The sequence below is a fragment of the Sus scrofa genome, chromosome 10 (assembly GCF_000003025.6).
Source record: "Sus scrofa isolate TJ Tabasco breed Duroc chromosome 10, Sscrofa11.1, whole genome shotgun sequence".
In the NCBI taxonomy this organism is placed as follows: domain Eukaryota; kingdom Metazoa; phylum Chordata; class Mammalia; order Artiodactyla; family Suidae; genus Sus; species Sus scrofa.
In genome coordinates, this window is record NC_010452.4 from 30975610 (window position 1) to 30992093 (window position 16484).

The 16484-nt window shown below is 39.8% G+C and overlaps 1 protein-coding gene and 1 non-coding gene across 22 annotated transcripts; both read left to right on the plus strand.

Annotated features, from left to right (window-relative positions):
- HNRNPK (heterogeneous nuclear ribonucleoprotein K) lies at window positions 30-12346 on the plus strand. 21 transcript variants are annotated; one of them, XM_021064019.1, is made up of 18 exons: window positions 481-550; window positions 1353-1397; window positions 2182-2255; window positions 2366-2450; window positions 2875-2972; window positions 3555-3611; window positions 5077-5120; window positions 6001-6073; window positions 6594-6665; window positions 7169-7282; window positions 7632-7760; window positions 8414-8721; window positions 8830-8884; window positions 9156-9239; window positions 9529-9544; window positions 9621-9703; window positions 10100-10269; window positions 11047-11526. In XM_021064019.1, exons 4-18 carry the CDS (start codon window positions 2393-2395, stop codon window positions 11075-11077), a joined length of 1392 nt encoding a protein of 463 aa, XP_020919678.1. In that variant the 5' UTR covers window positions 481-550; window positions 1353-1397; window positions 2182-2255; window positions 2366-2392; the 3' UTR covers window positions 11078-11526.
- On the plus strand, window positions 10571-10679 carry MIR7-2 (microRNA 7-2). The gene has a single exon (NR_049168.1). It is a non-coding gene; the product is annotated as a microRNA 7-2 (primary transcript).

Below are 16484 nucleotides of genomic sequence, written 5' to 3' on the forward strand. Positions count from 1 at the left end.
AGCGTGAACGAGACAGCCTTTAGTTCTCGCGAGAGGCTACCCCCCCCCGCCCCTTTCCCCCACAGCTAGTGAGTGCGCGAACGAGAAAGGAGGAGGGCGCTCCAGGCGAAAGCTCTGCAGACGCCATTATCCTCTGTTTCTTCGCTGCACCAACCTCGAAGTCTTGTCTACGTCCCGCTTATTTGCGGCCTAGAGGTAATTAGGGTTGTAAGGGCTTGGGTGTTACGGGCTCGGGCAGGGTTTGGCCTCCCCAAAGGCTGTGTTGACTTTTTCCAAGTCTGGTTTTTCTCGGGCCCTTAGCGGCCTTAGCCTGAAGGGAGGCGCCGGCGGGGGGCGGGGTTGTCGCCTCCTCCGGCGCCTTGATTGACGCGGCCTTCGGCCAATCATTTCGCCCTCGCGCCACCGCTGTAGCCGGGGCAGCCAATCGGGCACAGCGGCGGGGTAGGGGAGCGCGGGGAGGCGGGGGAGGGCGGCGGGGCCTGCGCTCGTTCTCTGTCTAGCTGTGACCGGCTGAGGCGGCGCGGCGGCACAGGGACGGTAGTTTTGCCTAGTAAGGAGTCGGGCTGGGCGAGCGGCGCGTGGGGGCGAGCGCCGGAGACCAATATCTCCACTTGAGGGAGGCTTTGGGGGCTGCTTAGTGGTTGGCGGGTTCTGGGGGGGGGAACGTTGCCGGGCTTCCCCTCCCCCCTCCCCCTCCGCCATTTCCCTGAGAGCGTATATCCGCAGTCCGCGTTGTGGTGTTGGCGGCTTCGAGGAATCGCAGGGCTGGTACCGGTGGCATGAGCTGTAGTTCTGGAGTCTTGGGAACTAGGCACGTTGTGCAGGGAAGAGGAGGGGCCGGCGGGTGGGCCCCGAGGGCGGTAGAGAACGCCGCCGCTCTCTTTGTGTGGGTCCCGCCGCACTTGGGCGCTCCCGGCCCGAGCCTGGAGCGGGAGCGGAAGAGCTGGAATGGTCCCGGCTGCCTCCGTTGCTTTGTCTCTCCCGCGGAGGGGGGGAGGGTGCGGGGGATGAGGTCTCGGGACCGCGTGGTGGGTGGGGGAGGGGGGTCCGCGCTCGGCTCCGCCTAGTAGCACGTAGTCGCCATTACGCGGGCCGCCATTTCCTGTCGGATCCGGGTGAGGAGAGGTGCGGAGCTGGTGCTCCCGCCTCGGGAGCTTTTCCAACTCCTGTTGCCTGGCCGTTGCCGACACCGGTATCGGGCGTTGGGGCGAGGAGGGCAAGTTTGAGCTCGGCGGGTCACGCACATACTTGGCGATTTTTCGCGGTCTGAGAGAGGGTGTCTAAAGGACCCGAAGGATATTTATTTATCCTTGCAAACAGCTTGGTATTGGTTTTTAACCTCTTTTATCCAGATCTGCCACCTCACGTCAGTGTTTAACCGAGTGGTGGGCCAGAAGGTTAGCGTTTTTGTTTTTTTTTTTTTTTTTCAGTTAGTGTTTGGACGGGTGGAAGGCATAAATGTTGCCTTGACTTTGAGCTCTAAGCTGTTTGGCTATATTCTGGCGAGGGCCACGAGTCGCCTCCTTCTACCAGTCTTGAGAGAGGAGCTAAAAGCAATTACATCACCAGCCTGGTATTGAAGATGTGGTTGTTAGGTTACACCCGCTTTTAATGTAATTTTAAAATATCCCGCTAGTGATGGTATTGGTGTTCAAGGGTTCTGTTGGATGGTTAAGTAGTACTGGCAGTTTCGGGTTTTGCTTGTATCAACTTTGCAGACTTAATTATTGCTCCAATGGATTGACTTGACGGTTGGATATGGTTTGAATTTGGCTTTATGTTTGTAAATTTTAAAGATTTCGGAGATAGCATTTCAAGTCAACAAAGGAAAGAAACCCAAAAGCGATTTTAAATTCCAGTATAAAAATAATCCTTCCATAAATTTATACTTCCCAGAACACAGGCTCAGAAGCTCATATGCCTTACATGCTTCTCTGGCTTTCTTTGTCATATAAAATAACTAGTTGCTGTGGAAGGACTTGATCCAATGGCTTAAAATTAGTGTTAATTTTTAACAAAATCAGATGATGGTCTTTTGTTTTTTGAGGCAGTTATTGTGAGGTTTAAGACCCTAAAACAAACACGTTTTAAAAACAGCTCTTTGGGTCGTTGTGTTCAAATTAACATTCATCAGTACTTAGTAACCGAAAAGGGAAAGCTGATTCGTGTTGGTTTTTATAGGCTACTGCAGCACCATAGTGTCAGTTGGTCCCGCCCAGAACACTTCAGTTCTGCTCTGCAAGGATATATAACTGGTACGTTCTGGAAGTAGAATCATTTCTTTGCTTTAAAAAAAAAAAAAAATTAATTAGGGGCACAGCTTACTTTCCAGTAAGCCAAATGTACTGTTCTCTATTTTTCACAGATTGGTGTGTCCATTTAATACAAGAAAATGGAAACGGAACAACCGGAGGAAACCTTTCCCAACACTGAAACCAATGGCGAATTTGGTGAGAGAACGTTTTACTGTTTAGATTTTCTTTTTTTTTTTTTGGTCCTGTTAGCTTCATTATATTACTTTAATTTGAGATCCTTATCAGTTCTGTTTTGGAGTTTATTTATGAACTAGAAGTAACTTGTTTGCGTAGGTAACTAAATTTATTTTTTAAGACAGTAAATATTAAAATGTTGCATTTTGAAATTGCTGTTTTGTTGTGTTAAAATATATTTAGAAATATTGGAGCTGGAGAGTGCTTCAATTTGTGCTTAAAGTCTAAGCATAGGTGCCTTTTAAAACTTAAAATTGGCCTCAAATCTCTAAATAGAATGGAATTACTTTCTCTAATTTAACTTGCAGTTTAAAACTAAAGTGTAATGGAAAGTGTCCTTGAAGATGTTGGTGCTCTCTCTGAAGTCTGAACTGTTAATTTCTAGGTAAACGCCCTGCTGAAGATATGGAAGAAGAACAAGCTTTTAAAAGATCTAGAAACACTGATGAGATGGTTGAACTGCGCATCCTGCTTCAGAGCAAGGTATCAATTTATTCTTGAGAATTTGAAAATGGTTATTCAAGTAGAAATTAAGATAAGTTCTTATTGGGCCATCTGGGAGGCCTTAAGGGCTGCAGAATATGAGAGATTTGTGTGGCTCTTTCTAAATATCCTTTTGACCATGGTGACTGTTGTTTTGCTAACAATAAAAAGGAAAGCCCATGATAGTGAGCCACCACAGGTCAATCTAGGAGATCGGTATGGATGATCCTTAAAGTATTAATGGATTAGAGATTATATCTTGATTATATCATGGGTTCATTAGAAAGCATCCACATGTTGCCAGCTTACTTGACTCATACTATAGCTTACAAAGTCAAGGTATCTACAATTACTTGTTTTGTGGAAAGGAACTATAAAACTAGTTTAGTACCAGTGCTTCTGTTTTACATTTGGTGTGTTGCTGGCATTTTGAATATTTAGCCCCCAAAGTACATAGATCCTTAATTTTTGTTAACCTGATGGATTTGCTATCCCCAAGTAGTTTTTTATCCCTGTAGCCAAAAAAGAGATTAGACTTGCATGGTATTTATGGTTTTGTTTTGGTTTCTTTATCTTTTCCAGAATGCTGGGGCAGTGATTGGGAAAGGAGGCAAGAATATTAAGGCTCTCCGTACAGACGTAAGTATTAAAGAGTTTAAACGACTACTCAGGCAGCTTCAGTTTATGTGTTTGTATAAAATTAAAGATGCATCATAGAAATCATTTATAGTCTAGATACAAGCCTTTTATAATAATTGATTACATAGATGATTTCAGGTTTTGCCATTCCTGATTTAACAAAACCCATATTGAATTGGGTGAGGGGTCCATATTTAACCTCCTCACTTTATAATACTTTTCCACTACATTATTCACTTCAAGCAAGGTAACATCTTAATTAAAAATAACAGTATAAAAACCCTCAATTGCACCGTTTCCCATATGTGAATCAAATACAGTATTAATGAAAACCATTGCAGGTGGCTGATTAAACACCAAAATTTTTATTTCCCTTCCCCTTTTTACAATTCGTCCATGTGTTCTTTAACACCTTGCACATGGAGCACAAAGAAATTGAGGTTGCATGATTTAAATATGGGTAAAGAATAGAGTAGGCACTTAATCTTGCACCTGGGAAACCATTTGTCAACACTAATGATTTGTTTGAGTCTTCATATTTTATAGTGGGTTGACTCTTGTGATTAGACACATTAAATGTTGGTATCACCAGAAGTGAGCATATTTATAGGACTTGGCTACACCAAATTTCCTAAATTTTTTTTCTCATGTACACACTCTTGATGTTTTCTTGCTAATAAAGTTGAGGCAAATAACTTTGTGTTGAACACTTATTTGATAGAATTTCATTTCTCTCTTGGTCACAGATCTTTGTATGTTTCTCTTGATTACTGTAAACTTAACTTGAAAATTTGTTTAAATTTTACAAACTGGCCTGTTAGGATCTAGGAATGCGTTTTAAACCTCCAGGACACCAAACTAGTCTTTTTAAGAGTTAGGGTTTTTGGTGGTGTGGGAATTTTTGTTTTGTCTTTTATAAACCTCTTTCCTCTTAATCCAGATGTTCTGTATAATGATCTGGGTTATTTCCCCATTTTCCTCAAGAATTTGAGTCATGACAGGTTTTGTGTCTACCCTCATGAGCCAGCCTGCTACTGAAACATCATTTGTTTTTTTTTTTTGTTTTTTTTTTTAAAAAAGTACCATCATTAAAGGTCCTTAAATGTTAAGCCACAGTCAGGTATAGAGAAGTCCATTATTGTGTTAGTCTTCAGAACAACTTAAGCTTGTTTCATTAATTGAGAGTATGAGTATAGTTTGTATTAAATTAAAATTTATTGCTTTTCCCCCTTTTCCCTCTCCTTGTTTTTTTGGCCATATATCTCCGTTGCCCATGTACTGGATCGACTTACCCCTGCGTTGCCCACCATGACGTTGGCCCATCCGCCCCTGAACGCCCATGTGAAAACCCTGGTTGGCTATGCCCAAAAATGTGCTCGTTGCCAAACGGGTACCATACTTGACAACTTCTGATTGAATGCCCATGCCCAATGCCAACATCCACGAACGCCAATGACCAATGCAGTACAATGCCAGTGTTTCAGTCCCAGACAGCAGTGGCCCCGAGCGGTATGTCCCAACAGTTTATGCCTCACTGCCTGATTAGAAAGAGAGAAATGTATTTTATTACCTGCCTTTTATATAATTAAATAGTATCCCCTTTAGACGGTGTATTGTTTTTCAAGTTTCTGTCTTATTTTCCCCATTAAGTCTTTTTGTCACTGAACTTTTACCGTGAGTTGCCCACCCAAACGATCCACTAATTTTATTTCGATGGAAGGAGCACAGCTTCAAGTGTTGCATATTTGCTGCATTGTAAATCAAATTGTTACCGAAATAGTCTCTCGCTCTGTCTTTGTGGCCCACCTTGCTTCCCAAACATTGCCTGTTCATAATTTTTTCTGATGAAATGCTAACTCTGGTTCACTTTCCTTCACTTCTCATTTGTGTTGTCTTTGTTTTGTCTTGCATTTGTATTTGTTTTCTTGCAGAGCCCATTAGTGATCTAATTTCTAACTGGTATCCATAACCTTACTCCAGATATAATGTTCACCACTTGGCATATTCCCCCACTTTGCCTAAGAGAAGGTGTGCCAGTTTTACCAGTGTAACAGCGAGGGTATCCTTAATTAACTTAGTGGTGGCGGGGAACATAAATATTCAACTCTGCTTCAGTTCTGGTCAATTTATTGCCCACTTAATCTGAGCCCTTCCAAGAGCCCATTCTCTCTGTCTCTGCAAGTCTCCTAATATTGTTACCATGTTTGTATTGGGCATAAAACAAAATGCATGTGAAAAATGTATAAATAGGCTACTTTAAATGGGGAGTATTAAATAATTGTATGCTACTTCTCTGTAAAAGTTTGCTTGACTACGGGTGATGACCACAAAACTCATTTTTTCTTTTCCACCTTTTTTTGTACTATCTGGTATTTGTGATGTTTGACAGCATATTGAGTATCAGTGCCGATATTGAAACAATTGGAGAAATTCTGAAGAAAATCATCCCTACCTTAGAAGAGGTAGGCTCATTTTTTTAATGTATTTGGTAGTTGGGGGGGTGCTTAAAGGATGTTTTAATGGGGCAAAATGGGGGAGGTGGCGAGACATGGAATTAATAGTTTTGTAGCAGTAGTGTTTTTAACCTCTGCTACTTAATGTATAGGGTTATCATTCCATTATTTCTTTCAAAATGTAGCATAGTCACTCTGGAATAGATAGGAACTACCTGTGGTCATGCACTTTCTTGGGTTTAGCATGTATTTTAGGGGCTTTAGAGGAGATTTTGAAGTTAGAGTATTGATTATGGGACTTTTGGAAAGGACTGTTTGATCTAGTTTGAAGATTTTTAAATTGTATATAAAGATTTATTTACTAGGTACTGAGAAAAGCTTTGTGCCTTGATTCTTAGTGTAGATAAGCATTTCTTTGCTATTTAATGATATAGACGTGGAATATGTTGTAGTAGCTTTACCAATATATGCGACAATAGCCTGATCACACTAGACACTTAACCTATTACTCTTATTTTTCTACTTTCAGGGCCTGCAGTTGCCATCACCCACTGCAACCAGCCAGCTCCCGCTCGAATCTGATGCTGTGGAATGCTTAAATGTATGTCATAGTGCCATTGAACCCCACTGAAGTATGGAGCCTGGCCCATAGGATCAATTTTATTTTCAACATAGTGTACTTTTCCCATCTCTATAGAAAAAGGCTTAAAAACATGATAAATGAATGGTCTTACAACTCACTGTTGACCCTGCTCCATGCTGCAGTGGGAATTAACTACATTTGCAAAGTGCTTTGCAGTCATTTTTATTATGGTGTTATTTGAATGTTAATAATAATTTTGTGGTAACAGCGACATGCTAAATGGCTGCAGTGTGGGTATGGTGTTGCAGGACCTGAAAATAAAATAGTTTTTTAAGGTGGTGCTGAATGTCCTTTTTGGGCCTGGCTATTGAGGATAATAAGCACATAACTGGTAAAGTTATTGAAATATAAATTCAGGTTGCTCACTGCAACAGTATGTTGTTATGCTTATAGCAGATAAGTGTGTATTCTTGGGGAATCCTTGATTTGGGACTAAAGTTTTATAACTCTCCCTCCCGCAGTACCAGCACTATAAAGGAAGCGACTTTGACTGCGAGTTGAGATTGTTGATTCATCAGAGTCTGGCAGGAGGAATTATTGGGGTCAAAGGTGCTAAAATCAAAGAACTTCGGGAGGTAAAGACCTTTTGTTTTTCTTCTCCTGCCCCACATTACTGTAAAATAGATTTTTGTATAGATTTGGTTCAATAGGCTTCTCATTCCCCCTTTAGAGTTTTCTCTCCTAACGTTCATCGTTATCTAGTTAGCTAAGTACAAGGTAACAAAAAGGTCTGGCCATAATAGACAAGTTATTTAGCCAAAATTTATCATTACAAAAATCCTCAATTACTAACAAGGTTTTTATATTGGACAGAAATGTTCCTAAGATAAAAATTTATCTGAACCTAGGATTTTTTTTTTATACTTTGTTTCCCCTTTTTTTCCCTAATTAATTAATGCTACTTCTTTTGTGAACTTATTACAGAACACTCAGACAACAATCAAGCTTTTCCAGGAATGTTGTCCTCAGTCCACTGACAGAGTCGTTCTCATTGGAGGAAAACCTGATAGGGTTGTAGAGTGTATAAAGATCATCCTTGATCTCATATCAGAGGTACCTGCAGAATGCTTTATTTACTTCTAATTTCATAAAAACATTCTTACTCATATTCTTATTCAAAACATAGTCTATTACAGAACATTTAGACAAATGGCTTCCTTTACCTAACAGTTTTCTATCACTTTGCTTTAGCTATCACTTTAACTTAGATAAAATTTGGGAGCCTACAGAGTCATCTTTTGATTGTTGGTGGGGTTTTGATAGCTTTTGATCTTTCAAATGAAGTTTCTATGGTTCCTCTATAGTACTACATTTTACATTGCACAGCTTCCCTAGCAAGATGTGCCTCATTATGAGTTACAGGCTTACCTAAGATACTGATCCTCTCAACCCTCAGATCAGTCACTTTTTTTCTTCATAATCCCCATTGTGAAATGTGAAAAGGGTTTGTGGTCTGTTACTTAGCCCTAAGGGTAAAATCAAGCTGTCAGTCCTTCACTCACAGATGGTAAAACTCTTATTTTGTTTGGGATGCACAAAAAAATGCATTGTTAGGGTTTTGTTTTTAAATCCTTCCTATTATCTTTGCTTATATTCTTGTCCCTATCTTGGGTACTTCCCAGGAGAAATGTAGAGAACTTGAAATGTATTTAAGAAAATGGTTGATACCAACTAAGGTTCTTTGTTGGCTATATTTTTTGTTTCAGTCGCCCATTAAAGGACGTGCTCAGCCTTATGATCCCAATTTTTATGATGAAACGTATGATTATGGTGGCTTTACAATGATGTTTGATGATCGCCGTGGACGTCCTGTGGGATTTCCCATGCGGGGAAGAGGTGGTTTTGACAGAATGCCTCCTGGTCGAGGAGGGCGTCCCATGCCTCCATCTAGAAGAGATTATGACGATATGAGCCCTCGTCGAGGACCTCCTCCCCCTCCTCCTGGACGAGGTGGCCGGGGTGGTAGCAGAGCTAGGAATCTTCCTCTTCCACCACCACCACCACCTAGAGGAGGGTAAGTTTCTTTCATCTGCACATAACATAGAAGAAGCTGCACTTCAGGGATAGAGGTGATATTTTTTGTCATGTATGACATGTAAATAAGTACTGTGTATGCTTGCAGAGATCTAATGGCTTATGACAGAAGAGGAAGACCTGGAGACCGCTATGATGGCATGGTAAGAACTTTATTACCTCATCAGTGTATGTAGGAGCGCAAACAGGGGTCTTATTAACTGAAGGGCTTGTCTTATAAGTGAATTTTCTTATATAGCAACTTAGATTATCATGTGTGTTAGCTGGCATATTAAGATTAGGTCAGTCTTTGTTTCCTCCCAAGTAGGTGATTCTCATTTATGTGGATGATGTGAAATAGAAATTGGTTGTATAAAAATGGTAGCTCTGACAAATGTAGTGCAGGTTCCTGTTAATGGTTTTTATCTCTAACAGGTTGGTTTCAGTGCTGATGAAACCTGGGACTCTGCAATTGATACATGGAGCCCATCAGAGTGGCAGATGGCTTATGAACCACAGGTTGAGTATCAGGGGTGTTTATGTTCATGTCAGTAACAATTTTTAAGGTGTTTGCTTACCCATCAATAAGTGTTTTATTTCTCCCTCATATAGCATTTTTGTTTTGTTTTGTTTCTTGGATTGTTGTGTGCCTGAGGTTTCTTTCTCTTGAGGATTGTCTTCTGAAATTTACTGACAAGGGAGGATATGGGAGGACTTCTGGTTTCCTAAACTGGGGGATTGTAGGAATGTTAAAGGACCTGAAGTTTTGAAGGCAAAGTAACTTTTTATTTTCTGTTTCTGTTTTTAGGGTGGATCTGGATATGGTAAGTTTTCTCCTTTGTGAAATAAAACATTATTTCATGCTTTCTAAATGAACTTAATACTCATTATTTAAATCAGATTATTCCTATGCAGGGGGTCGTGGCTCATACGGTGATCTTGGTGGACCTATTATTACTACACAAGTAACTATTCCCAAAGATGTAAGTATCTTTAATACTAAAGGGATGTTTAATGCATTTTACGTTTCCTGACTTTAAGTGAAAGGTTTTAACAAAAATATTCCATTGTAGGATTAAAACAGTGTTTTAAGGACTTGAGTGAGGTGTCATTCTCCAGTTTAAGCCTTGTCAAATGGTGTGCAATACTACTAAAAGCAATTACAAAGAGTTTTGAGCCCTTGGTTCCTTTATTAAAGGAAATGTTGATGGGTAGTATAAATACATTATAATCCAATAATTGAGGGGCATCGAATTAACACAGCATAATCAATAAGTTGTACAAAGTTAACAGTCCTGATGGTCATTGAAAGTACAAGATGATATGGTTTCTTTGAAAGTACATCATAAACACTTGTTTTTAAAAAAAAATCTTTTCAGTTGGCTGGATCTATTATTGGCAAAGGTGGTCAGCGGATTAAACAAATCCGTCATGAATCAGGAGCTTCGATCAAAATTGATGAGCCTTTAGAAGGGTCCGAAGATCGGATCATTACCATTACAGGAACACAGGACCAGATACAGAATGCACAGTATTTGCTGCAGAACAGGTCAGTTTGTTTAGCTTTATGTTAGCCTACTCCTACTAAAACTTGAAAAAGCTTTTCTTCTCAACTGATTTTTCTTTTAGAAGCCATGGTGTCTCAACCTTTTGGAGACCTAACTTCTAAACCCTCTAATAGCTTTGCTTTAATTTTCTTCTGCTTTCTTACTAAAAAACGAAGACATTTAATACTAATCTTTCTGGAAGAAGCCTTAACCAAGCAAACCTCTCATTTCTCTGGTGAAAACTGCTGCCAAAACTACTTGTTATAAATTATACAGAGCCTGTAGAAAATATAGAAGATTCAGTGGATGTTGGTCTAGTTCTGTGTGGAAGACTAGTGATTTTGTTGTTTTTAGATAACTAAATCGACAACAAATCACAGTCTGCCATATGGCACAGGCCATGCCTCTACAGGACAATTGATTGGTGCTGTAAAATGCAGCATTTCACACCTTAACTGGCATTTCTTTGTCTTTTCTACCAAATATTAACAACTTTTGATTTTCTTAATTCTGCTCTACTAATGTCTGGTTTACTATTAATCTTTTTTTCTTGAATTTTATGTTGCTCTAATTTGTAATTGCTAATGTTTTTAATTCTTATCTCTAATAGTGTAATGGACATGTTTATCATTTTAACTTAGCATTGAAATTGTCTTAATGTGATTAAGATGTTACGAACAAAAATTCTAATTCGTACTTTTTTTTCTTTTCTTTTATAGTGTGAAGCAGTATGCAGATGTTGAAGGATTCTAATGCAAGATATTTTTTCTTTTTTATAGTGTGAAGCAGTATTCTGGAAAGTTTTTCTAAGACTAGTGAAGAACTGAAGGAGTCCTGCATCTTTTTTTTTTTTATCTGCTTCTGTTTAAAAAGCCAACATTCCTCTGCTTCATAGGTGTTCTGCATTTGAGGTGTAGTGAAATCTTTGCTGTTCACCAGATGTAATGTTTTAGTTCTTACAAACAGGGTTGGGGGGTGGGGGAGGGCGTGCAAAAACTAACATTGAAATTTTGAAACAGCAGCAGAGTGAGTGAATTTTAATTTTTGTTCATTGTTGGTGGTTTAAAAAAAAATTCCCCCATGTAATTATTGTGAACACTTTGCTTTGTGGTCACTATAACATTTGGGGGAGGGGGGGACAGGGAAAAAAAGTAACAATAGTCCATATGTCCCTGGCATCTATTCAGAGCAGTGTGCAGAATGTAATGCTCTTTTGTAAGAAACGTTTTATGATTTTTAAAATAAATTTAGTGAACCTATTTTTGGTGGTCATTTTTTAATGGTCATTTTTCAGATGGCTGAATTCCCCCCCAGTTTGCCCCCAAACTAAACACTAAGTTTAATTTTCAGTCCTCTGTTGGATATAAATAAATACATCTCCTCTTGGACATATGCAAAATATCTTGACACATTTAGTTCTGGTGATCTCTTAATGGTTTGAAAGTCCATTGCTTGGGAGAAAATTCCACCATACATTCATGCTTATAGTAAGCGGGGGATTTTTGTTTGTTTTTGCAAATGCTTGCCCCTACTTTGCAACAATTTTGTTAGTGATTATGAAGAAGAACCAAAGTGGGGAGCAATACAGCAGATGGAGTAGTGGTATAAGTATATATACCAGAAGCCTAATGGCAGCAAGTTTTATTAGTCAGAATATTTGGTTATGGAAGTGACTGATGCTAAATAAATTCTGATTATTTTTTATTAGATAATTTCTCACCTATAGACTTAAACTGTCAGCTTGGTAGTGTCTATTAGTTAAACTTTGTAAAATATATATATATTCTTGTTTTTCCATTGTATGCAAATTGAAAGAAAAAGATGTACCATTTCTCTGTTGTATGTTGGATTATGTAGGAAATGTTTGTGAACAATTCAAAAAACATGAAAAAAGTTCCTGTGGATGTTTTGTGTAGTTATCTTGGCATTTGTACTGATAGTTAAAAGTTCACTTCCAAATAAGTAAAACTCCCATAATGTTAGATTTGATGTGTGACCGATTTGAACAAGGGTTGATTGACACCTGTAAAATTTGTTAAAACGTTCCTCTTGTAAGGAAATACAGTGATCTTAAATTATGTATTTTTCGTGTGAAGTGTTTTTCTAGCATTTTCAAATCAGATTTGGTTAAGATGGTTAATCTAAAATTATTTTAAAATTAGTGCTAATTCCAATTTCTACAGGTCCCAGATAAGTTTAAAATGTTTTTTCTGGTTCTTGGCTCATAAACCCCTAAAATGCTACCTCTTAATCTCCCAAGTGTCCAGAAGATTTTAAATTATATGGAAACAAGTTCCTATTACAGCTCAGTGGGTTAACCCAACATGGTGTCTAAGAATGTGGGTTTGTACCTCACTGGCCTTACTCAGTGGCTCAGGATCCAGCTTTGCTGCAAGATGTAGTGTAGGTCGCAGATGCAGCTCAGAACCCATGTGGCTTAGGATGGGTTTGGGGAGAAGAATTGGATATTTTCTTCGTAAGTGACAATAATATCACAGCATCGCTTAAAAATGCTATCTGTGAAAAGGTTTCCCACAAAGGTGAAATTAGTTGAAGTTGTCATTTGGGTGTTCTTTTTAGGGCCACAGCTGAAGCATATGGAGGTTCCTAGGCTAAGGGTTGAATCAGTGCTAAAGCTGTCAGCCTGCACCACAGTCACAGCAGTGCCAGGTCTGAGGCAAGTCTGACCTATACCACAGCTCTTGGCAGCTCCAGATCCTTAACTCACTGAACGAGGCCAGGGTGAAACCCACATGCTCATGGGTGCTAGCTGGATTCTTAACCCACTGAGCCACAGTGGGAACTCCCCTCTTGGGTACTTTAAGTATGGGTAATTTGGAGTTGCTTAGGGTGGTAATAGCTTCATTTCGAAATGAGCTCTTCCCGTAAAACTATCAGTAACGACGTTGTTACTCCTATTAGAGGAAAGCCTTAGAACACTTGAGTTTTCATTGGTCATTCAAAAATTAGTATTGTAAATGGGCTATTAGCTATAAGAAATTCTCACTTTTGCCTTTTAAAAAATTAGATCTTGAATGCAACTTTCTAAATAACAGATTGAAGATGAGCTAATACTGATAAACTGGGTGTACGACTCTGGAGGGAGAGGCCTTTTGCATTACCACTCTAGTAATGGTGTTTGAATGCAGGCTGGCAATTTGAGATAGATTGAGAAAATAACAGGTTTAAAGTTAAATGGAACATTGAACCAATTTTGTAAGATAAGTAGGTAGCCTGATAATGTTGTTAAAGTTTTAGAAGTTTAAATGGTTTCAAAAATATTTTTGTCTTTGAAAATTACTGCCAAATTGCCAACAGACATGGAAACTAAAGTTTCCTCAGTGATGAGGAAGGGATTTGAATATTTACCCTATTACTCAAATTTTAATAGCTTGCCTAGTGAAATTATGATAGAAAATACTTGAATTTTATTTTACTTTGTCTTTTGAGGGCTGCACCCACAGCATAAGGAGGTTCCCAGGCTAGGGGTCCAGTGAGAGCTGTAGCCACCGGCCTACACCACAACCACAGCAACTCAAGATCCGAGACCACAGCTCACTGTAACACGAGGCCTTTAACCCACTGAGCAAGGCCAGGGATGGAACCTCCATCCTCATGGATACCAGTCAGGCTCATTAACTGCTGAGCCTTGGCGGGAACTCCAAAGTACTTAAAATTTTATGGAATGATCCAGCAGTTATTCCAAAGTCTCACCACTGATGCCACTGGAATACACAAAGACTGGATCTTTGAAGAAACTGGACATAGCAGCTGTTTTGAAAACCACTTCAGTGGTTTTGTCTTCAAATGCCAAATGTTAGTGCTCAAAATCGAATTACTGTTGCACAAACAAAAGTCATGATTCGCTTGCTGCCAGATAAGCCTATATTTGTTAAATTTTCTCTTTAGACCACTGAAAACTTCTCTGTCCGTAAGGTTAGTTTGATTTTTTTTTTTTATTTTTAATACTCAATGCCATCAAAATTTTTTTGGAAAGGGACTCGATGTTGATGGTGGCTGAATGTAAAATTAGCCTTAAATACTGTGTTTTACATCTCCCATTTATCAAAGTTTACCTGTCGCTTGCAAGTTTGAAGTGAAACTGACCGAACTTGGCTCTGAACTCTTAGGAAGCAATACTGAAGCATTTCTCTGTTCTTAGGAGCACCTTCAAAATCTACAGTTCTGGTTAAACATAAATATTTCTGGTCCACACCCCAGGTTTACTGAAGCAGAATTTATATAGAGAGGTACCAGGAATCTACAGAGTTAACAAATTGATTAAGTTAATAGTTTTGAAGTAATGTAGTATGGCAACATAAAGTAAGAACTACAAGTTTCTATATCATTAATTAATCAAATACATACTTAGTTCCTGAGGAATACAGAGGTAGGCTTTGAAGAGGCAGTTCTTAAGTATTTGGGGAGAATCCAATAATTACAACAAACTGAGGAAGAAAAAACAGTATTGTGAGATGTGCTTATGACAGCAGAGATCATCCATGTGTGTATGTATACATGTTTATATACATTCACAAGTATGTTCCTCGAAACAAAACTGCAGTTAAGCTAGGAAAATCCCAGTGCCTTGACCCAAAATTCTGCCTTCTGCTCCTCTTTGCAAATGAAAAAAACACAATGGGGCTTGTATACACAGATCAACCTTTACCCAAGCCTCAGGGAGGGAAATCTGACCAGAGGAAAAGAGGGAATACCCAGCACCCAGAGAATTAAAGCCCAGGCAGTTAAACATTTGTTTATATTTAAATGGGGAGCTTATCTGCTGAGTCAAGGTGGTTGAATGTGCAAATAGACTTTGGAAAATGTAGGATGCAAATGTGTGGGGTTGGGTTCCCCTGTTTGCTAACAGTGACTTTTATCATAGCTGGTCTATGACCTTGAACCTTTCTAGCCTCCAATTTTTGTCCAGAACCCATAAGAACTTGCTAATCCTCCTCAGCAACTCTCTACCATTTCTTCTTGCTCTCCAAAACTAGACCCATGACCCCAAGCCTGTAATTGTGAGAAAAATTTGGTTACCAAAACTTCATGCTTTTAAAATCCTCTCAAACATTTTCCCCCTTTGGACATCCTGTTCCCTTTGCCCCTTTTTTCCCTGAGGTCATTTAAGGACAAGGTTTCATTGGAAAGGAAGGGCCACCTTGTTCACCTAGTAAAGTCTTTAAGTTTAGGCGGGATGAGAAGTCATGTAAATGGTAATGACACCGATTTGCCAGGAACAAAGTAGAAAGTGCCAGCTAGGCCCCTCAGAGACTTCCGTAGGGTTAAGCCTGGGGCAGGGTGAGTGAGGGATGATTAGTAAGAGCAGGAGCTTCAGGTTAGTTGAATAGGAAGCCAATAGCAGAGAAGCAAAGCTCAAGACTCATTTTTGTTTGGAACCCTGCAAAGTGTCCCTTTAGTAACATAAATTACTGACGTAGAGGAGAAATTGAGGCATATCATGTTTGGGCAGAGAGAACCTGAAACTTCTCTCTTCTCTCTGCCCCTTCCATCCCTTCCTCCCTCCCTATCTCTCTACCTCTCTCTTTCTCTCTCCCCACAAAATTTACTTTGATTTCTACATGACACAAAAAGGACACCAGTTAGGTGCTAATAGGCTTGCCATGGGGGCACCATGATGAGAGTGGTTACTACATAGCAGGAGCTATAAGGTAACCCAGCTAGGGACTGGATAGAGACAGCAGAATCTAAAAAAATTGTCAATACCAGTGAAAAAAAATGAGATCAAGTTAGTCAAGTCCACTGGGCTAAGTGCTAAAAAACCAGACCACCAGTTATTCTAGCTTTGGTCATTCAGTATAACTGTATGGAGAGCAATTGCCAAAATTCAGACACTGGACAGACCATACCTCAGGGGTGAGTTTGCTGACAAAGGCCCTTTCCTTCCATTATCAGAATACCTAAACACTTTGCACCCAGACTTGGAAAGGTGGCGGTGAAAGCTTTTAGCAAAACAAACAGCCCTAGGAGTTCCCATTGTGGTACAGCGGAATCGAACCATGAGGTTGCCAGTTCAATCCCTGGCCTCGTTCAGTGGGTTAAGGATCTGGCATTGTAGTGAGCTGTGGGGTAGGTCATAGACCCAGAGCGGATCCTTTGCTATGGCTGACTTAAGCCTGGGACCCCTAGCCTGGGAACCTCCCTATGCTGCAAGTGCGGCCCTAAAAAGCAAAAAAAAAGCCGTAATAAGAGGTCT

Coding starts and splice junctions, on each gene's coding strand:
- HNRNPK (XM_021064013.1), top strand. CDS start 2,393: ATGGAAACGGAACAACCGGAGGAAACCTTTCCCAACACTGAAACCAAT. Junction 2,451..2,874: donor TGAAACCAATGGCGAATTTG/GTGAGAGAACGT, acceptor GTTAATTTCTAG/GTAAACGCCCTGCTGAAGAT. Junction 3,612..5,076: donor TTAAGGCTCTCCGTACAGAC/GTAAGTATTAAA, acceptor TGACCAATGCAG/TACAATGCCAGTGTTTCAGT.